General features: G+C 61.3%; 3 protein-coding genes across 3 annotated transcripts; 1 reads left to right on the top strand and 2 right to left on the bottom strand.

The window, feature by feature from the left end:
• Window positions 1–464: 464 nt before the first annotated feature.
• CLDN19 (claudin 19) lies at window positions 465–5,722 on the bottom strand (the record flags this gene model as incomplete). The annotated part of the gene is made up of 5 exons (XM_082070023.1): window positions 465–714; window positions 2,960–3,106; window positions 3,845–3,932; window positions 4,132–4,296; window positions 5,500–5,722. The coding sequence occupies 5 exons, from the start codon at window positions 5,720–5,722 to the stop codon at window positions 663–665; spliced, it is 675 nt and encodes a 224-aa protein (XP_081926149.1). The 3' UTR covers window positions 465–662.
• Window positions 5,723–7,970: 2,248 nt separating this feature from the next.
• On the bottom strand, window positions 7,971–16,260 carry P3H1 (prolyl 3-hydroxylase 1). Its single transcript, XM_082069873.1, has 15 exons — window positions 15,788–16,260; window positions 15,199–15,351; window positions 14,832–15,021; window positions 14,282–14,413; window positions 12,308–12,447; window positions 10,955–11,044; window positions 10,795–10,847; window positions 10,359–10,480; window positions 10,082–10,209; window positions 9,913–10,008; window positions 9,675–9,825; window positions 9,088–9,205; window positions 8,830–8,905; window positions 8,507–8,647; window positions 7,971–8,432 (listed from the first exon to the last, which is right to left on the bottom strand). The coding sequence occupies exons 1-15, from the start codon at window positions 16,232–16,234 to the stop codon at window positions 8,313–8,315; spliced, it is 2,157 nt and encodes a 718-aa protein (XP_081925999.1). The 5' UTR covers window positions 16,235–16,260; the 3' UTR covers window positions 7,971–8,312.
• A 144-nt stretch (window positions 16,261–16,404) lies between these two features.
• Window positions 16,405–20,404, top strand: LOC309448327 (uncharacterized protein C1orf50). The gene is made up of 4 exons (XM_082069773.1): window positions 16,405–16,552; window positions 17,478–17,564; window positions 18,569–18,700; window positions 19,938–20,404. The coding sequence occupies exons 1-4, from the start codon at window positions 16,427–16,429 to the stop codon at window positions 20,118–20,120; spliced, it is 528 nt and encodes a 175-aa protein (XP_081925899.1). The 5' UTR covers window positions 16,405–16,426; the 3' UTR covers window positions 20,121–20,404.
• Window positions 20,405–21,046: the final 642 nt, after the last annotated feature.

Here is a 21,046-nt window from a genome sequence, read left to right as displayed (position 1 = left end):
CAGGGCAGAGCAGAGGGGCAGGAGAACCTCTCTGACCTACTGACCACCCCCTTCTAACCCACCCCAGGTACCATTGGCTTCCTGGCCACAAGGGCCCAGTGCTGGCTCATGGTCACCCTGCTGTAAAAATCCCTGTTTTTGGGGAAGGGATGGGGTGTCATGGGGCTTTTCCACAGGTTTAGCCTTAAATTCGGCAGTGTTTAAGGCCACATCCCCTCGTCCAAGAGCAAAAGACTCGAGATATTGGGTCAGATTGCCTGGGAGGGCAAAAACCATCCAGCATGGTGGAGAATCGGATTGCAGAAGCGGGTTTGACCCCTCGGAGGGGACGGGCCCAGGTGGGGAGTGGGGGAGAGCAAAGAGACGACTCCAGAACGACGCCCGCGATCGGAAGTGTTTTAATACCGCTGAGTCACAAGTTTTAGTACAAACAACTCATTAAAAAAGCCTTTAAACCTCCCAACCGGTCCCACCCCCGCGGCCACGCACCCCATAGAAAAGTTAATGCGATTCTATATTAAAAGAGTAAAAACGTTCTTCTACGCAACACTGTGCTCTTGGTATAAAAATGCATGAGTTTCCTTTTCAATCGTCACTGCGGGAGCTTTTGGTGTTTGGGGGAACCCCAGAAGTCGGGGTCAGCGCCTGCTGGGTGAGCCCGACTACAAGCACTGCTCGCCCCTGATGGGTGAAGGAGACACTTTGACAGGGGGTCTGCGATTTAAAGAGAGAGAAAGGGCTGTTAGACCCGCGAGAGAGAGAGAAATCACCCCCCCGGGGCAAAACAGCATCGCTTGCCCTCCAGCATGGACCAGGACCCAAAGCAGGGCATGGGAATACAAGAAGACGGAGTAAAATAACGTAAAAGAGAGCAAAATAAAATAGATAAACATAGAGCTGCTTCAGCAAATCGGGATTAAAAAAGATAAAATAATAATGAAAATAGAATAGTGCTCTTTGGATCGTTTCCGCTGTTTTCTTGCGGGTGAGCTGGCATAGCACATGCAGCGAGGATGGATGGATGGAGGGATGGATGGATGGAGGGACAGACGGATGGATGAACAGACAGACGGATGGATGGAGGGAGGGACAGATGGATGGAGGGAGGGACAGATGGATGGAGGGACGGATATATGGAGGGACGGATGGTTGGACGGAGGGACGAATGGATGGATGGAGGGACAGACGGATTGATGGAGGGAGAGATGGACGGATGGAGGGAGAGATGGACGGATGGAGGGAGGGAGAGACGGATGGATGGATGGAGGGACGGACGGATGGATGGAGGGACGGATGGATGGATGGAGGGACAGACGGATGGATGGAGGGAGAGACGGACGGATGGAGGGAGGGAAGGATGGATGGAGGGATGGATAGAGGGTCGGATGAATAGATGGAGGGACGGATGGAGGGACGGATGGATGGATGGATGGAGGGACAGATGGATGGATGGATGGAGGGAGGGACGGATGGAGGGAGGGAGGGACGGATGGAGGGACAGACAGATGGATGGATGGAGGGAGAGACGGACGGATGGATGGACGGAAGGATGGATGGAGGGATGGATGGAGGGATGGATGGAGGGTCGGATGAATAGATGGAGGGACGGATGGAGGGACGGATAGATAGATGGATGGATGGACGGATGGATGGATGGAGGAACGGAGGGATGGATGGATGGATGGATGGATGGATGGATGGATGGAGATACGGGGGCTTGGGGGGGATTTATGGATGAAATGGGAGTGCTGGCGCTGGCACAGCGCTCAGCCCAGGTGGGGGGGTGGAGGCAATTAGCACGTTGGCGTTTGATGCTTCACCGCCCGCTCCAGGGGATCCTGTCGGGCAAGAGGGATTTGGACGCAGCGGGGAGGCATCAAAATTCACAGGTCTGTCCATCCGCGGCCCGAAACAACTGCGGCGCTGGGCACCAAAAATGCAAACAAACCGCAGCTTTGTGTTCAAAACCCCTTTTTGCCGGCTTTAATTTGCCCAACACCATTTTATTCCTCTGGTTAACAAGGCCACATACTTGTGCCTGGTGAGAAATCAGCCCGGGGCAGATTGGAGCTGGCAGAGCTCAGCTGGAGCCCCAGCACCCGCGCTCGGGTCAGGAACTCAACATAACATTAAAAACATGTTGCTTTTGGGTAGCAATGAAGCAGGGGAACGTTTGCACCCCGACGGCGTCCCTGTGACAAAAGCGGGGTGCGGGGACACCGCGGCCCCGGGCTGGGTCTGATGGAAAAGCAAGAGCCTGCTTTGCTCCCAAAAACGGGATGGGGGGGTCACAGCACAAAGTGCTTCTGTGCCGCATGCCCCCCCGGCACCAGCATCGCCCCCCCCGGCACCAGCATTGCCCCTGTGGCACCGGCATTACCACCCCAGCACCGGCATCACCCCCGCGGCACCGGCATCGCCCCCCCGACACTGGTATTGCCCCCCCGACACTGGTATCGCCCCCCCCGACACCGGCATCGCCCCCCCCGACACCGGCATCGCCCCCACGGCATTGGCATCGCCCCTGTGGCACCAGCATTGCCCCCCCGGCACTGGCATTGCCCCCCCGGCATTGCCCCCCTGGCACCGGCATCGGCCCCATGGCACTGGCATTGCCCCCCCGGCACCGACATCACCCCCCCAACACTGGCGTTGCCCCCCCCGGCACCGGCATCGCCAGGACGCTCCGCAGCACCCACGTGCGGGACGGCCATGGTCCAGACACCCACAGTCTGGCCACCCGGGGGGGGCGACCGCCCAGTGGGGGCACCCAGCAATGACGGATACGGGAGCTACCACCCGAATAAAAGGAAAGAATTCAGCGCTGAAAAGGGCGCTGAAAGCTGGAGGATGCGGAGGAAAAGGGTCTCGCGGGGCATCCAGGGAGCGCAATGGGGGCACCGGGGTCTGGCTGGTTTTCGGGGGGGCGCTGGCGGCGGGGGGCTGGGGTCAGACGTACTCGCGGGCCGTGGACGGCGGCGCCTGCCGGTAGTACTGCTGGGCTCGGCGCTCCTCGGCGGGGCAGGAGCAGCACAGGAGGGACCCCCCCAGCAGCGTGAGGCTGGCGGCGCCCCAGCCCACGAACAGAGCGGAGCCGAACTCGTACCTGCGGAGAGAGGGCGCGGAACAGGCAGAGCTGCGAGTGGAGACGGGCACACGGATGCTGGGATACTTGACAGGGGGACGGGTGGCACACGTTGGGGCTTCTCTTTTGCCAACACCAACTTTTTTAAGGTCTTTCTGGACTTAAGAGGGGCCAAGAAGAAAGATGGGGACAGACTTTTGAGCAGGGCCTGTTGTGATAGGACAAGGGGTGATGGTTTTAAACTAAAGGAGGGAGGTTCAGGCTGGACATGAGGAAGGAATTGTTGCCCTGAGGGTGGTGAGAGCCTGGCCCAGGTACCCAGAGAGGTGGTGGATGAACCATCCCTGAGACATCCCAGGCCAGGCTGGACGGGGCTCTGAGCACCCTGAGCTGGTGAAGATGTCCCTGTCATGGCAGGGGGGGCACTGGGGAGCTGGGACAGTCCCTTCAGCACAAACCATCCCGTGATTCTATGATCTTTCACGATGGGTGGATCCAGCTATGAGTTTTCCCCATGTTTAACTCTCCCTTGGGCTGGAACTCCACGTCAGCCCCTGCTCTGTGCCAGCACAAAGTCCTGGGTGGTACCGACCGTGGATGATGATCGGGGAGATGTTCCGCCACGGGGGGACACGGGTCTCACCCCAGTTCCCGGCACATCTGCCTGCGACCCCACGTGTGCCAAAACCAGCTGGGAAGGTGCTGTGGGACACACAGGGACGGGCCGGGTCACAGATCAAGAGCATCCCCAGCTCTTACCTGGCGTTGACGGGCACGGCGCTCTCCCTGAAGAACTCGTAGGTCACCTGCGTTGCGTACAAGGACACAGCAGCCAACGTGCAGAGACCTGGACATGGAACCATGGAACGGTTTGGGTTGGAAGGGACCTTTAAGGTCATCTGGTCCAACCCCCTGCTGCGAGCAGGGACATCTTCAACTAGACACCAAACCTTGAATACCAGCAACATCAACCCATTCCCTTCTTCCACCAAACTGCTTTTAAAAGGTCTTTTGCATGAGAGGTGCGATGGCTGGAGCTGCCTTACCGGACAGGACGAAGAGGACACCACCGGCAACAGCGATGCGGCTCTTGGTGACAGGATCCTCTTCACCCACCTTGGTGCATTTCATGCCCACCACGCTCACAATGATGCCGAAGAAACCCAAGAGCAGAGAGATCACCATGAGAGCCCGGGAGGTCTGGATGTGAACTGCGGGGGGAGAGGAGCCGCTCGCCAGCCTGCGCTCTCGGCCACGGCCGCGCTCTCCAGCAAGGTCACCGCGTCCTGTCCCGCGCGGGGATGAACCCGCCCTTAACCCTGTCCCCGCTGCGGGCGCCCGTGCCACCTCTTCCCCGTGTCACCTCTTCCCCGTGGCTGGTGGGGACACCTCAGCTCAGCTCAACTCGGGCCCCGCTCCCTGTGCCTCCCCGACCTTCCTCCCGGCCACACTCATCCTCAGCGGGATTTCCCGGCTGGGAAACACTTTGCCCACAGCGACACCACAGTCCCCGAATGTCACGGGGGTGATGTACAGCCCCAGGGGCTGCCATGTCCCCATGGGGCGCTGTCAGTCCCCAAACGTGATGCCCACAGGTGCTGGGGGGGGTCTCGGACACACGAAGGGGCTCAAACCCATGGGGACAAGAGGAGCTCAGATCCAGGGGGGTTTGGGGACAAGAGGGGCTCAGACCCACAGGGTTGGGGGGGAGCTTGGACCCACATTGTGGCTCTGATCAGTGGAGGGGCCAGGGGAGCTCAGACCCATGGGGGCACCCAGGCAGGGAGAGGGTACAGACCTGTTGGGGGGGGTCAAACCCATACAGAGGGCTCAGACCCATATGGGGGGATCAAATCCATACCAGGGCACCTTTATGAGTGGGAGCACCTGTTGGGGGGGCAGTTCAAACACACAGAGGGGCTCAGACCCATATGGGGCTGGTCAAATCTGTAAGAGGGGCTCAGACCCTTATGGCGGGGGGTCAAACCTATGAGAGCAGCTCAGACCATTATGGGGGGGGGGTCAAACACATGAGAGCAGCTCAGACCATTATGGGGGGGGTCAAACCCATGAGAGCAGCTCAGACCCATATGGGGGGAGGTCAAACCCATAGGAGGGGCTCAGACCCACATGGGGGGGTTCAAACCCATGAGAGCAACTCAGACTATTATGGGGGGAGGTCAAACCCATAGGAGGGGCTCAGACCCACATGGGGGGGGTTCAAACCCATGAGAGCAGCTCAGACCCATATGGGGGAGGTCAAACTCATACAGCGGCACCTTTATGGGTGGGGGTCAAACCCACAGAGGGGGTCAGCCCCACTGGGGACTGACTCCAGCCCACGGGGATCTCCGACCCACGGCAGGAGGATCCCATCCCACGGAAAGAAGCGGTTCCCCCCTCCCCGTACGCACCGTCGAGCGACAGCAGCGAGTCGTGCAGGCGGCACTGGACCTGCCCGGTGCTCTGCGCGGCGCAGCTCATCCACAGCCCCTCGTGGAGCCCCACGGCCGTGATGATGGCGTCCCCGGCGTACGAGCTCTGTCTCCACTGCGGCAGCGCCGCGGCCGCCAGCGCCGCCACCCACCCGCCCAGCGCCGCCAGGTACCCGCTCAGCTCCCGCAGCCCGCCGCCCATCGCCGCGCCGAGCACGGCCGCGGCCACGCCCCGCCTGACCACGCCCCCACCCACCGGGCCACGCCCCCCGACAACGCCCACCCAGCCACGCCCACACCCACCGGGCCACGCCCCCCGTCCCCACCCAACCACGCCCCCCGCTCACCGGCCCACGCCCCCCCCCGACCCCACCCCAGCCCTAAAATCTCCCCCCCCCCAGTACCCAAATGTCCCCACCAGACCCAAATCTCCCCCCTCAGACCCAATCTCCTCCAGACCCAAATTTCCCCCCCACCAGACCCAATTATTCCCCACAGCCTCATATCATAACCCCCCCAGTCCCCAAAATTTCCCCCCAGTACCCAAATGTCTCCTCCAGACCCAAATCCCCCAGACTCAAATCTCCCTCAACCCCAAATTTCCCCCCCCCACCAGACCCAAATCTTCCCCTCTAGCCTCAAATCTTGCCCCATCCCCAAAATCTGGCCCCCCCCAGTACCCAAATGTCCCCTCCAGACCCAAATCCCCCAAACCCAAATCTCCCCCCTCAGACCAAATCTCCTCCAGACCCAAATCTCCCCCCAACCCCAAATTTCCCCCCGCCACCAGACCAAATTATTCCCCACAGTCTCATATCGTAGCCCCCCCAGCCCCAAATCCCACCCTGGCCCCCAAAATTTCCCCCCAGTACCCAAATGTCCCCTCCAGACCCAAATCTCCCCCAGCCCCAAATTTCCCACCCCTCACCAGACCCATATCTTCCCCTCTACCCTCAAATCTTACCCTGCCCTGGCCCCAAAATTTCCCCCCAGTACCCAAATGTCCCCCCCAGACCCAAATCCAACCCCTTGGTCCCCAATCTCACCCCCCCATTCTCCCTCAGGGTCCTCTCAGGGCGCATGGCTGGGTGGGTACTGGGGTATTTGGGTACTGGAGGGAAATTTTGGGGGCCAGGGGTGTGATTTAGGGCTGGGGGGGCAAAACATTTAGGGTCTGGAGAAGGAGATTTGGGTCTGGGGGAACATCTGGGGCCTGTGATGGGACTTGGGTCCTGGGGGGGGTGATAAGATTTGAGGGTGGGGGGAAAATTTGGTTCTGGGTGGGGGAAAAGATTTGGTGTCGGGGGGTGAGATTGGGGTCTGGAGAAGATTTGGGGCTTGGGATGGGACAGATTTGAGTCTAGAGGAGAAGATTTAGGGCCTGGGAGAAGATTTGGGTCTAGTGGGGGGTGATTTTGGGACAGAGGGTGAAAATTCGAGTCCTCAGGGGGAGAACTGGGTCTTGTGGGGGGAGAACTGGGTCTTGTGGGGGGAGATTTAGAGCATGGGGGTTATTTTGGTCCTGGGGGTGGGATTTGTGTTGAGGGAGATGGGGACAAGTGACAAGATGAGAAAAATGGGGGTGCTAGGGGGAGGGGGCTGGGGCATTGAGCCCCCACCCCATCCGTGACCCCCCACGTGCCTGCTGGGGGTCGGGACCCCCCTCCAGCCGCAGAGCCCTGGGGTGGCTCTAGGAACTGGGCAGCGGAGCGGGGAAGGGGGTCGTGTCCCAGGGCTGACCCAACATGCCACCGCGCCACCAACAAGAGCCGCCATTGACAGCGGCGTCGCCCCCGCGGGGTGCGGGGGACACGGTGCCACCCCCCGGTGCCACCGAGCGAGCGGCAGCCCCAGGCCCTGGCAATCGTTAACCCGCCTCATCAGCAGGCGGCTCACGCGTGGGGTCGGGCGCCGGGGGTGGCGGGACCGTCCATCCATCCATCCACCCTGGGGACACCGACCCCACTGGGACCCCCTCCTGCCACCCCCATGCTGAACAGGACCTGCCATACAACCTCGCCAAATATGACGGGGGTTTGGGGCTGCGCGCGTGGGGCAGGATTTATTTACTCACATTCCCCGGATCGTTATGGTAATGGCTCGGCCGGACACAATTCCCAGCCCTGTCCCGGGTGCCACCGCGCTCAATGTCCTTCTTGTTCAAGGACGGTTCCCTCCCCCCGCAGCCGCAGGTCCCTGCCCACGCTGCTGGCGCGGGGTCCAGGGGACGCTGCGGGTTGAGCTGGGGGTTGTGTTGCCCCCACCAAAAATCCTCCAGTGCCCGCTGAACCCACTTGGCTCCTGAAAAGTCCCCCTTGTCCCAAAAAACGCCTTCCTGGGGTCGCACGGCTGCAAAACCCTCGAGTAAATGGTTGCAAGGAGGGAAGGACATGTCCCCACAGCAGGTGACCAGGTCACCAGCCTCCAGCCCCTGCTCAGCAAACAACAGCTTAGAAAAAACCCACTTTTATTCACCCATTTTCTGCAGAAGGCACTTAAATAGCTGCAGGCTCGGCTGAGCGGAAAGGCACGTGTCTGCTACTGTGGCACCGGGTCCTCATCCCGCCCCTGTCCCCCATGTCACCCCCAGAGTCTCTGTGATACCCCCAGCTCAAGTGGCAGCTCCACAGGGGACAGCGGGTGCTGCAGGGGGGTGTGGGGCAACCCCCAATTCCCACCCCATGGTGGTTGGGGGCGGGGGGTGCTTTCTGGCAGCCCCATTGCTGAGCAACCTGGAGCCACGACGCTGGTGTCACTGGTCCCAGCAGGGACATCCTGGTCCCCATGGGACGTCACAGCTCGTCCTTCCCCACCGTAACAGCAACCGGCGTCTCCTGCTCCGGCTCCTGCAGCGAATCCCCCTCTTCTGCCCCAAAAAGCATCTTCACCAGGTCGTCTGCCTGCACGCGCTCCTGCGGGGCAGACCCATGGGATGAGCACGGGCGCTGTGCCCCCAAAACCCGCCCGCCGGGGGGAGCTGACTCACCCGCTCGCTGTGCCGGGGGTCCAGCGTGAACCAGAGGGCGATGGCGCAGCGCTGGCCCTTGGTCACGGCCTTCACCCCGTGCGGGTTCTCCGAGCCCGACGAGAAGCCCACGGCGCGGCCGCACTGCGGCTGGACCTGCGCCTGCCGGGGACGGGACAGCCCGTCAGGGGGACCCGCTGGGACAGGGGGGGAGCTGGTGGCCCCCAACCCAGCTTCACGCCTTGCAGTGGCACAGGGACTGTCCCTGGGGATGGGGACAGCAGGCAGGAGCCGGGTTCGGTGTCGGGGCCTCGAGTGGATCCTCAAGCAGCTGAGCTACTTACGGTCTCAGTCTTGGCATCCAGCTCCGTGAAGTAGAAAGCTCCTCCTTCAAAGTCCCCGTTGAGGTAGAGGATGGCACTGGAGGACGCGGGGGACAAGCAGAGATGACGACCGGCACCCCAGGCCACAGCTCCAGCAACTGGGAGCTCCCCCAACACCACAGCAAGGGAGCCCAGGTTGGGTTGTCCTCCCAGCCCAGGTGCCACCAAGCCATGGTGCCCTCAAGTGGGGAAGCTCTGGCTGGTGGCCACCACGGGTACCTGTAATCCCGGAAGGTGTAGGCTGGAGGTTCCTTCAAGCACACCAGGGCCTCGGCGTTGAGGATGCAGTTGTCCACATGCACCTCGTGGCTGTTGTCACTCCGGCCTTCTTGCTTCTCTAGGGTGGAACAAGCCCCACCACGTCAGGATCCCTGTGTCTCTGCAGAACTGGGGTCTGTCCCCAAGCACCGTGTGCTTGGAGGTGACAAGAAAGTCACCTGCAGCCTAAAGCCCCCCCACTCGCTGGAGCGAGGACCATGAGAGGCCATTTGGGTGGTGCAAACTCCACTGACTTGTACACTGTGGCATCTCCATGGCCCTCCACACACAGCCTGTCCCAAACGCTGAAATCTTGTGTGGCATGAAGCCATCAGCCCCACTGGAGGCACCACCAGAGCTGCCCATCTTCCCAAAGCAGGCTTAGGGACGAGCTCCCACACCCCCGGCTGGGGAGGAGCAGGTTATGGAGCAGCAAGGAGGTCTCCAAGGAAAGGTCCAAGCCCAGATCTGGTGGAGGGGCCGCAGACAGGACAAGAGGCTGAAGGAGACCTGATCTCCGGGGTTGTGCTCCCCCGGGCCGCGCTCACCGTCGATGGCCGTGCGGCACACCAGGTGCGAGTAGGAGAAGTGGAGCGGGACCTCCAGGCGGAAGTAGGACTCCATCATGCGCCGCACCTTCTCCGTCACGTTGTAGTAGAGGTGGGCGCTCCGCAGGGGCACCTTGCCCTCCTGGCCCAGCTGCAGGGGACAGAGGGACACGGGCTCAGCCTGGGCAGCTGCCCATCTTCAACAGCCTGCCCTCCCCCACCCCAGAGCCACCCTGACCTTGAGGGCCTTGAGGACAGTCACGCCGTAGAAGGTCTCGCTGGGGGTGTGAGGAGATGTCTTCCCACGATAGCCGTCCCCGGCTGAGGCGGCCGCCTGCAAAACCCAACTGGTGTTACTGGTCTGAGCAGCTGGGTGGGACCCTTCAGCATCCCCGGCCCCATCCTACGTTGGTGAGTCTCTGCAGCTCCCGGCACTCCTCGTCGGAAAGTACTCCGTCCACCACGACACGCTGCGAGCCGTTCAGGGCTTTGGAGTTCATGGTGACACTGGCCCCTTTGTACACCAAGGGGCCACCTGTGGCACAAACGGGGTCATGAGGACACAGGGATGGGTGCCACCAACCCTGGAAGCCATGGTCCTGCCACCACCCACACGGAGGGACAGCGAGCTGGCAGCCGGGACACGGAGGTCCCCATCCCACCTCACCCCCCAGCCCTCTGCACCTTCTCGGATGAACTTGCTCATATCGGCAGACTCCTTGGCCTTCTCCTCCACCAGCGTCTCGATCTCCTTCATGAGGTTGCCGATCTCCTCCGAGATGCGCGCCGCCGTCTCCCGCTCCGCCCTGGCCGTGTGGCAGCCATCAGCTCCACCCCACTGTCCCCACGTCGGGAATGAGGGGCACCAGGACAAGGGCAGGACAAGTTGTCTCCAGGGGCCGGTGACAAAGCCCAAGGCTGGAGAGCGTCACCTCAACGCATCCCTCACCCTGAGGTCCTCGGGATGACCTGCCCATCCCCATCACTCCGAGGGTCCACGAGGAGCAAAGTTCTGCCCTCCAGCAGCGCCCCCCAGCCCCAACACCAAAACCCTCCGTGGCTCTGTCCCGTTGGTCCCCCCATTGGGTGGGCTTGGCCATCAGCCTGGGAGACCACTCACTTTTGTTTCTCTCGCAGCCTTTTCGGTATCACCTCTTCAGGTGTCCACGTGTCCTGCAGCCAGAAGAACAAAATCATCAGGAGCTGGAGGAGGGTCTGGGACGCAGACCCCTCGTCCCTTGCCATCCGGCCACCATCCAGCCTGGCCCAGCACCACCCACCGGGTCCACGAAGGGGATGCCGAAGACGTCGTAGCTGAAGAAGAGCAGCTCCTTCTCCATGAGGCTCCGCTGGCGGTACGCCTGGATCTCCTGTGGAGAGGGACAGATGGACGGGCTGAGGGGACGGCCAGGGGCTCCAAAAGGCCCCAGCGAGGGCAGGAGGGTGCAGGGTGACATCGCTCCCATGCTCCTCCCTCCAGCCCTGGCCCCTCTGGCTCCCCCATCCTGCAAGAACATCCCTGTCCCTGGGGATGAGCCCTGGGGCAACCCAGGCACAGGCATGTCCCTCCTGCAGGAAGCTCTTGAGAAGCCGATTCCCTTCCCTGCTCTCCCTGACGTGGGGCAGACACCTCCAGCCCCATCTCCCACATCCCAGGCAGCACCTGACCCAGCTATTTTAAGGCCAGATCCCTTTTTTAAGCAATTTCCCTTCAGCTGTAGAAGCCTGGAGCAGAGATGGGCTCAGGGCCTCCTACCGAGTGTGTCCATCTGCCTCTCGCAGACCTCTCCCACAAGAGCTGCTCTGTTCCTGGAAGCCATCAAACCTTCACTTGGCCAAAGGTATTTTCCTGGAGATATTTTGCAGTCTCTCAGCTGCTCTCCAGCTTGTTGGGTCTTGTGTATCAAAAATAGCGTGGTCAGCAGGACAAGGGCAGTGACCCTTCCCCTGTGCTCTGCACTGGGGAGGCCACACCTGGAGTGTTGTGGTCAGTTCTGGGCCCCTCAGCTCAGGAAAGAGATTGAAGTGCTGGAGCGGGTCCAGAGAAGAGCAACAAGACTGGGGAAGGGACTGGAACACAAGCCCTATGGGGAGAGGCTGAGGGAGCTGGGCTTGTTTAGTCTGGAGAAGAGGAGGCTCAGAGCTGACCTCAGCACTCTCTAGAACTACCTGAAGGGCAGTTCCAGCCAGGGGGGGATTGGGCTCTTCTCCCAGGCATCAGCAATAGGACAAGGGGCCATGGGCTTCAACTCTGCCAGGGGAAATTGAGGCTGGAGATGAGAAAGCAATTCTGTGCAGAGAGAGTGGTCAGGATTGGAATGGCTGCCCAGGGAGGTGCTGGACTCACCAGCCCTGGAGGTTTTTAAACTCAGGTTGGACAAGGCACTTAGTGCCATGATCTAATAAACAGACTAGAGTTGGACCAAGGGTTGGACTCGATGATCTCTGAGGGCTTTTCCAACCCAGTCGATTCTGTGTGATTCTGTGTCCACCTGTTCCTCTCCCTCTTGTCACCAAAGGGTGGCTGGACCGGAGCAGAGCCATCGCAAGCAGAGCCAAAAACCTCTGCACAGGTTCTGAGCCCCAGGAGGGGACAGGATGTCCCTGCAGCGGCTGGTCCACCGGTGACTCACCTCTCGGGGCTGGATGGCTCCTGCCAGCTTCTCCCCCAGGACCGCGGTGTAATAGGCCAAGTTCTGCTTCATCACCTCGTCGTTTGGGAAGAAGAGCAAATACGTCTTGGCGCACTCGATGGCTTTTTCGTAATTCCCATCTGCGAAGAGAAACGAGCTTGTTCTGGCACGTCCAGGAAAACCAGACACAGAGCGAACATGGAGAAGGAGGAGAAACAAGAGAGCAAGTCCTTGTTCTTCAAAGGGTCTCCCATGTAGGGCAGATACCCTGGAGCAGAGACATCTGCTCCCACAAAGGCAAAATTAAGAGTCCAATGAGCTCTCCTGCCTCCAAAAATCATGTCGGCAGACATCGGGGTGGCTGTTTGGGCAGTTTTCTGGCTTGGCAAACATCTTGAAGTCCATTTATAGACAGCAAGACCCAACCATTCCCAGGCTAACCCGCAATTTTCAGCCACTGAAGCACCCTGACCTACTTTAGTCTCCAGGATCACAGCCTTTCCATCTTCTTGGACTTTATAGATTCTTTTTTTCCCTGCTTTTGGAGAAATTTGCACAGAAAAGTTTAGGCTGGAGGAGCATCCCTGTGTGAACCTCTTGAAGATCAATAAGGTCAAGTGGAAGGTCCTGCACCAGCATCACCAGTGACTGGGAGTGGAGGGGTTTGGAGCAGCTGTGGGAGAAGGACTTGGGGGTGCTGGTGGATGGAAAATTGGACATGAACTGGCAAAGTGCACCTGCAGCCCAGAAGCCAATGGTGCCCTGGGCTGCATCCCCAGCCCCGTGGGCAGCAGGTTTGGGGGGATTCTGCCCCTCTGCCCCGCTCTGGTGAGACCCCCTGCAGTGCTGGTCCAGCTCTGGGTCCTCAGCACAGACACACATGGAGCTGCTGGAGAGGGGCCAGAGGAGGCCATGGAAATAGCCAGATGGCTGGAACTGCTCTGTGAAGAAAGGCTGAGAGTGGGGGTTGTTGAGCCTGGAGATGAGAAGGTTCCAGGGAGACTTTGTAGACTTTCTGTATACAATGGGGGCTTCCAAGAAAGATGGGGACAACTTTTCATCAAGGCTTGCAGTGGCAGGACAAGGGGCAATGGTTTTAAAGAGGGCAGGTTTGGGATGGCCAAAAGGAGGGAACTTTTTATGCTGAGGGTGGTGAGACACTGGAATACCTGCCCAGAGAAGCTGCGGATGCCTCATCACTGGAAGCATTCAAGGTCAGGTTGGATGGGGCTTTGAGCAACTTGATGCAGTGCAAGACGTCACAGAATCCCAGAAGCCCAGGCTGGCTGGGCTGCAGGAGCTCTGCAGATCCCCAGCCCAGCCCTGCCAGCGCAGGGTCACAGAGCAGATCACACAGGTGGGTCCAGGGGGTTTGAATGTCTCAGAGAAGGAGACTCCACACCCGCTCTGGGCAGCCTGGGCCAGGCTCTGGCACCTCCCAGCAAACAAGTTTCTGCTCATGTTCACATGGAGCCTCCTGTGTTTCAGTCTGTGCCCGTTGCCCCTCACCCTGGCGTTGGGCACCATGAACAGAGTCTGGTCCATCCTCTGACACCCACCCTGAGATATTGATCCATTGATCAGATCCCTCTCAGCTTCTCTTCTCCAGCTCAACAGCCCCAGCTCTCTCAGTGTCTCCTCATCACAAAGATGCTCCAGAGCCCTCAGCATCTCTGTAGCTCTCGCTGGACTCTCTCCAGTAATTCCTTGTCCTTCTGAAACTGGGGAGCCCAGACCTGGCCCCAGTTGTGCAGATGGGGCCTCCCCAGGGCAGAGCAGAGGGGGAGGAACAACCTCCCTGACCTGCTGCCCACACTGTTCCTCATGGACCTGCCCCATCCCTGCACCCCGGCTTGGACTAGATGAGCTTTGAAGGTCCCTTCCCAACCCATTCTAAGAGTCTCTGATTTCCGTGTGCAGAGCACAACGTCCAGCGCCGGTGGCCACCGGGGGACGGGGCACGGAGCTGCTTACTGTTGTAGTAGGCGAACTGCAGGTAGTTGAAGTGCGAGGGCAGGAAATCCTCCAAGGGCTTCTCGCGGCCGGGCTCGGAGGCCAACTCCGTCACACAGCCCTGCTTGCAGCTCAGCACCTGCATGTAGTGGTCTGGGGGAGAAAAACCCCACGTCACTGCCCGCGGTCATCCCAGGGGTGCTGGGCAGGACCTTGGGGGTCTCCACTCCAACCTCCTGCTGACAACTTTTTTGGGGTGGAAACCCCCAAGGATGGTGGTCACCCACCTCTGTGGGACTGGGGCTGTGCTGCTGTCTGGGGAAGGCGTGACCATCATCACACCCCACCCTTGTGTGTCTCAGTGACCCTCTGCTGGTCCCCCCCCTGTTTTTCCACATCCCTCTGGAATTTGGGGGATCCTCAGGCATCACCCCCAGTGCTGAGTGTGGGCAAACACCTCCTGCCACTTACTGGCCACACTCCCTTCTATGGGGTTTGCTCTCTATGGGGACCCACCACCCTCCAGGTGTTTGGGGACCATCGCCCCCCAGGATCGTCCCGCAGCTCCCACCCGTGATGGCCTGGAAAAGGTCCGCGTTGTACTCCAGGTAGTTGTAGCCCTCGTAGTCATAGGGTCCCTCGCAGAGCGCGCGGCACTCGGCGTCCGCCACAAAATACTCCCCCAGCGCCTTCTCCAGGTGCAGGACGGCAGCAGCCGGCTGCTCCTCCGTGTAGAACCGCACACCCAGCCGGAACTCGCTCTGCAGAGGGGTGAGAAATTGGGGCGGGGGGGGCTCAGCTCCAGGTGATGGAGCACCCGGGGCGCCGTGTCCCCATGGGCTGGGGACAGACCTCCGGCACCAAGGTGGCATCTCACATGCTTGCTGAGCCAACAGCCGCGCTGTGACCTCCCAGGGGTTTTGGGAGGGGGGTCTCACCAGGTGCGGTTTGGCCTCCAGGTCGGTGAAGTCGTCCTGGCGGACGCCGGCCATGGCTTGGTAGTACTCCAGGTTCTGCCGCATCTCCTGGTGCGCGGGGTTGGCCACGAAGAAGGTGTGAGCGGCCGCTGCCGCCTGCGCCGGCCGGTTCATCTGGCGGGACGGGGGCTGGGGGTGAGACGGGCGCCCCCCCGGCACGGACCCCCGGGGGTGCGGAGGGACCCGGTTTCCGGGGCACCAGGGGGTCCCGCCGGCGGGATGGGGCGGTGACGGGGGCGGCTCCGGCGAGCTCCGACGTGGCACTGGGCGGGGGGGCAGGGAGAGACGGGCAGGGCCCGGGGCCGCCGTGCGACTCCCCCACACCGGGCCGGACAACCGGAGCCCTCCCGGCTCCAGGACCCCAGCCCGGGATCGGCCCCGCCCGGTTCTCTCGGTCCTTTCTGTTCCCCCCGCCATCGCTCCGGTCACCCCGCCCGTCCCGGTTCCCGCCGCACCGGGACATCCCCGTTCCCTTCCCGGGGTCGCTGCCGGTACAGCCGCTCCCGGCCCGACCCACCCCCTGTCCCGGTCCCACCGCCGGACCCCGCACCTTGAAATAAGCGACTTGGAGGTAGTTGTAGGGGCTGCGTTTGCTGAACTCCCGCTCCAGCTCCTCGCCCAGCCGGTACCGGGAGGGCTCGGCGGGCCCGCAGCCCCGCAGGCAGGCGGCGCGGCGCAGCAGCCCCCGGAAGAACAGCAGGTCCTGGAGCGCCGGTTCGAGCTGGGACTCGGTTCCCTCCGCCGGTCCCGCCGTGGCGTTGGCGCAGCGCAGGCGGCACCGAACCAACCGGGAGCGCACGGCAGCGCGGGCCCGGAGCGCCCGCTCCATGTGCAGCACCACGGCGGGCCAGTCCCCCCGCGTGTACGCCTCGGCCCCGGCGGCGAACAGCGCGTCCGGGGGCTGCCCGGGCAGCGGGGGCTCAGCCGGGGCCGCTCCCGGGGACGTCGCCGCTCCCGCCAGCAGCGCGAGCACCGGCAGCAGCGCCCACAGCGCCATGGCCGAGCCTCGCGCTCGCCCCGCCCCCACCGGGACCCCGCCCCCAACCGGGCACCGGCGCGCCACACCGCCCGCCCCGCCCCGCCCTGCCCGCCGACCAATCAGCGTCCTCAGCCGCCACGCCGGTGGCCCCGCCCTTCAGCGGAAGCACCTCCCCGCCGGGAGGAAGGGGCGGGGCGCGGCGGGCCGGTGATGGCGGCGGAGGGCGGCGCGGAGCCCGGGAGCGCGGGGCTGGCGCTGGTGGAGGGCGGGACGGGCCGCGCCGGCCGCCCCGGGGACCCCGCGGACCTGGTGGCCCTGGCCCGGCAGGTGCAGCAGGTGAGGGCCGGGCCGGGCCGGGGTCCCGCTGCTCCCCGTCCCGCTGCCCCCGGCCTCTCCGGGGCCTCCTCAGCTGGCGCCGGCCATGCTGTCCCCGGCACCAGCTCTCTGGTGTCCCCGGCGCCTTCCCGCGGTGCCTCCCACCGTACCCCCCCGCCCCCTCGCCAGTATAACCCAGTACCCCCAGTTCCTTCCCCTGCGCCCCCGTGGGCTGCGCTGTTTGTGCCTCCGGTACCTCCCATCGCCCCTCGGTGCCCCCCGTGTCCGGCTGCCCCCAGTGGCTCCCACAACGTCCCCCTGAGCTCTCAGTCCACCCCCGTGTGCCCCACTGCTTCCCAGTACATTCCACTGCCCCGCAGGACGTCCCCAGTGTCCCCAGGTTCATCCCAGCACCTCCTGACATGTCCTGTGCCCCCGTCAGTGGCTCCTCCTCCATCCCAGTGCCTCCCAGTCCCCCCCAGTTCCTCCCGATGGGTCCTTCTGCCCCTCCCAGTCCATCCCAGTGCCTCCCAGTATGTTCTGCTACCCTGCCAGTGCCTCCTGCTACATTCTGCTCCTTCCAGCACTATGTCCTGGACCAGTGTGTCCCCCAGAGCTTCTGTGTCCACCCAAATGCTTCCCTGTAAGTCCTGCTGCCTCCTCCCAGCGCATCCCACCACCCTCAGCCTTCCCCAGTGCCTCCCAGTATGTTCCACTGCCGCCCACCATGTCCAGGGCACAGTCCCAGGGCACAGTCCCTGCTCTGTGGCTGTCACCCCTGCCCAGGGGCGCCACAGCTGCCCCCCAACCACGCATGGGGCAGCTCCTGCACCCCCCACAGCCCCAGTAACGCCCCAGCGAGTCCACAGCCACGGCTGCTCCAGCGCACACGGGTGAGGCGAGATCCGACTTCCCCGTCCTGACCAAACCTCGTTCTTCCCCACAGGCGGACGACTTCGTCCGAGCAAACGCCTGCAATAAACTGACTGTGATCGCCGAGCAGATCCGGTACCTGCAGGAGCAGGCTCGGGAGGTGAGAACGCGTCTGCACGCTGGGCAGGAGGGACAGCAGGGTCTGGCTCAGCTGCCCAGATGTTTGGGAGGAGCCGTGGCCTGAATGTGAATTGTGGCCGGGAGCCAAGCAAAGAAGATTCAGTGGGAAAATAAGGAGGGTTTGTTGTCTGGTATCAGCCGGGGATGGGGCAGCGTGGGTTTTGGTGCTTTCCCCAAGTCCTCTGCACATCAGGGAGGACTCTGGTGAGGCGGAGGAGCGAGGACGGCTGGGCAGGAGCAGCTGGGGCGTCAGGACGGACAGAGAGACAGCTCTGGTTTTGGGACAGACACCTCCTCTCACTGCAGGGTGATGATGCTGGCTGAATCTGAGCCCTGGGGAGAGGATGAGCTGTTACCTGACGAAGGGCTTGGCTTTCCAGTTTGTCGCAGCTGGTTTGCTGGAGCGGGTGGCCCCAGCAGCCAGCCCAGCGGGGCTCGGTCGTCCTCTTCAATTCGGGCGTCACCCTTGGAGGTGAAATCTGGGAGCCTGAGTGGGAAGGGATCTGCCAGTCACCGCGACGGGCGCGCTGCCACCAGCGCCACTGCCTCACGTCATCGTTAACTGGTGGAGCTGCAGAGCCGTCAGCTGGCGGAGCCATGGGGTGAATTCCCCTTTGTTTGCTGCCCCTTTTCCCAGGGGTTGCAGCAGGGAACCCCCCTGGGTCTGTGCAGAGACGAGGAACGAATCCAGCTCGTGATCAGCTCATGGTGAACCTGGCGCTGTGGTGAAGAAGTCCTTGGTGGTATCTCCACCTCTTTGAGGGGTGCAGGAGCTCTGAGCTCCAGCTGACAGGGGAAACACGGAGCAAACTTTCTCTCTTTGGACATCTCCTTCCTGGGGCATTGAAGATGTGCCACGTGGAGCCGCATGTGCACCAAGGCAGACAAAGCCTCATGCCAAGCGATGTATCTGGGACATTGGCTGAGAGGCAATAGTGCGCTGTCATTTTATTTGAAGTGTGGCAATTTAAATTTGATTCTCAGGTCTTGGATGAAGCTAAGAGAGATGCAGATCTGCACCACGTGGCCTGCAACCTGGTGAAGAAGCCGGGAAACGTTTACTACATGTACAGGCGGGAGAGCGGCCAGCGATACTTCTCCATCCTGTCTCCTAAGGTGGGTGGTAACAGCCCCTGAGGAAGCTGGGAGGGGAAAAAAACCCACGTTTCTGGTGCTTGGGCACTTTGGGACCTCAGACAAAAGCACCAACTTGATGGGAGCACTTGTTGTCCCCTGCTCAACTGGTGGTTGTGCCTGGTCTGAGTTCCTCTGCTGGTGTGAGAGCCGCACTGGGATGTTCTCTTGGGTTTGGTGGGTGGTGGGTGAGAAGACGTTTGGTGCCTGGCTCTGGATTCTACCGGTCGGTCCCTGTGGCTCCTTCTCTGGAGCTGCAAATGTGCCCTGGGCTGTCCCTGTCCCCTCTGGCTGTCGGGCAGAACCGTCTGCTCAGGGACTTCAGTCACAGCATCACACAATGTCCTGGGTTTGAAGGGCCCCACAAGGATCATCAAGTCCAACTCCTGTTCCTGCACAGGACAACCCCAAAATTCACACCGTGTGTCTGAGGGTGTTGTCCAACTGCTACTTGATCACTGTCCAGGTAGTAGGTTTATCTGCAGCTTGGTGGGGGTGGTCTTGGAGGCGTCCTCCTCCCTGGCCACCCATTTCCGTACGTACAGGGTGAAGGTTCAGAGCAGAGCACCGGGCAGGTCGAGGAGCTCTGTGCCGGTCGGGGAGATCCTGTACTCCCCCTGCATTAGCAGCACTGCAGCTTGACCTGGTCTTAGGCTCAGGTCTAAAAGCTGAGCTAATTTTTAGGTTAGAAAATGGGATGGTCATGTAGCTGGGACTGTTTCAAAGGCATCACCTGGGACCAGGAGAGCTCTGGGCTCCCTCTGTGCTGCCAAATGTTTCATCCATTAGCTCTGAAGCTGAATGTTCAAGGTCAGGCTGGACAGGGCTCTGAGCGACTTGATCTGGGTGAAGGAGGTTGGAGCGAGGGGGGGGCTGCTTTCTTCTTCCAAGGAACAAGCGCCAGGAGCAGAGGAAACGGCCTCAAGTTGCGCCAGGGGAGGTTGAAGTTGGATGTGGGGAACAATTTCTTCCCCAAAGGGCTGTGGGGCATTGGAACAGGCTGCCCAGGGCAGTGCTGGAGTCACCATCCCTGGAGGGTTGGACAGACAGACATGAGGTTCTCAGGACATGGGGCAGTGCTAGGGGTGGGGGAATGTTGGACTTGATGATCTTGAAGGGCTTTTCCAACCAAAATGATCCTGTGATTCTGTGGTAGGACTGTCCAGCACGGGCAGAGGTTGGGCTGACCTGTGATGCAAATCTCTCCTTTCTCCTCCAGGAATGGGGCACCAGTCCCCACGAATTTCTCGGTGCCTATAAACTCCAGCACGACATGTCTTGGATTCCGTTAGAGGACGTTGAGAGACGAGATGCTGAATTTAACCTCTTGGACAGGCTGCTGAGCCGTCAGGCAGCGCTGCACCCGTGCACAGAGCCCAATTTCCAGGGCCTCACCAAGTGACAACACAGGACCCGCTGAGCCAAGTCCCTGCATGAGGACACGCGGAGCCTGAGCGCTGCCGGGCCGGACAAGGACAGGGACCAATAAACAGAAACGCTGATGCCGCCGTTACTTGCTCTGTGCTTTAACGAGACTAATTCTGCATTCGGTCTTACTGGATTTTCTAGTAGTTGAGTGATTATTTTCTCTGACTTGTGCCAAAGCTGCAGCAAGAGGCAAATGATGTCAGGTGGAGTCGATTCCCAGAGGGCTTGGGGCAAAAGCAAAAGTGCTTGGGGAGATGTGATAATGCTATAAAACGTGTCCTGCCTGTCTGGCTCTGGTGTACGTCACTGTGCCGGTGATGATTTCAGGGCTGGATTTTGCCCCTGGTTAAAACGCGTGTATCTGGGAAACCCTGTGGCCTGGGGAGGGTGGTGGAAACCCCGCGCAGAAGGGTCTGTTGTGACCGGAGTCTGTTGGTCTCTGTCCCAGCTGATCCGAACCCCACGGGGTGAGCGGGAGCTGTCTTGTCAGGGAAGAGCATCCTCCAAAGTGCCGTGTGGGCTCTCGGAACTCTTCAGAAGGTTCCATAGTCCTCGCGCCTTCCCCTTGGATTTGAGGGGATGAGCTCCCAGGGTGAGACAGGAACGGGCAGTGCCAGAGCAGAGGAGAAAATCAAACCAATCGATCTTGATCTCAGCTGTAGCTCTGAGACAAGTTTGGTGTCCTGCCGCACAGCAAACATCCCTTTGGCTTTGCCAGGTGGACTCGGTGGCACATGGGACTGGTAGGACATCTCCAGCCTCTTTTTCCACCAAGAGCTGGGCTGAGGGAAGGATCAGAGCTGCTGAGATGTCCTCCCGTTGCCCAGCTGTGCAGGAGCTCACCCGCTCCTCTGCCACGAGCTGAGGTGGCAAGGAGATGGAGAAAGAGATGTCCAGGTT

The sequence above is a fragment of the Streptopelia decaocto genome (genome assembly GCF_964273445.1).
Source record: "Streptopelia decaocto genome assembly, chromosome: 20".
Lineage (NCBI taxonomy): Eukaryota > Metazoa > Chordata > Aves > Columbiformes > Columbidae > Streptopelia > Streptopelia decaocto.
The sequence above is the reverse complement of the archived record's forward strand: the minus strand, read 5'-3'. Positions and strand labels throughout refer to the sequence as shown.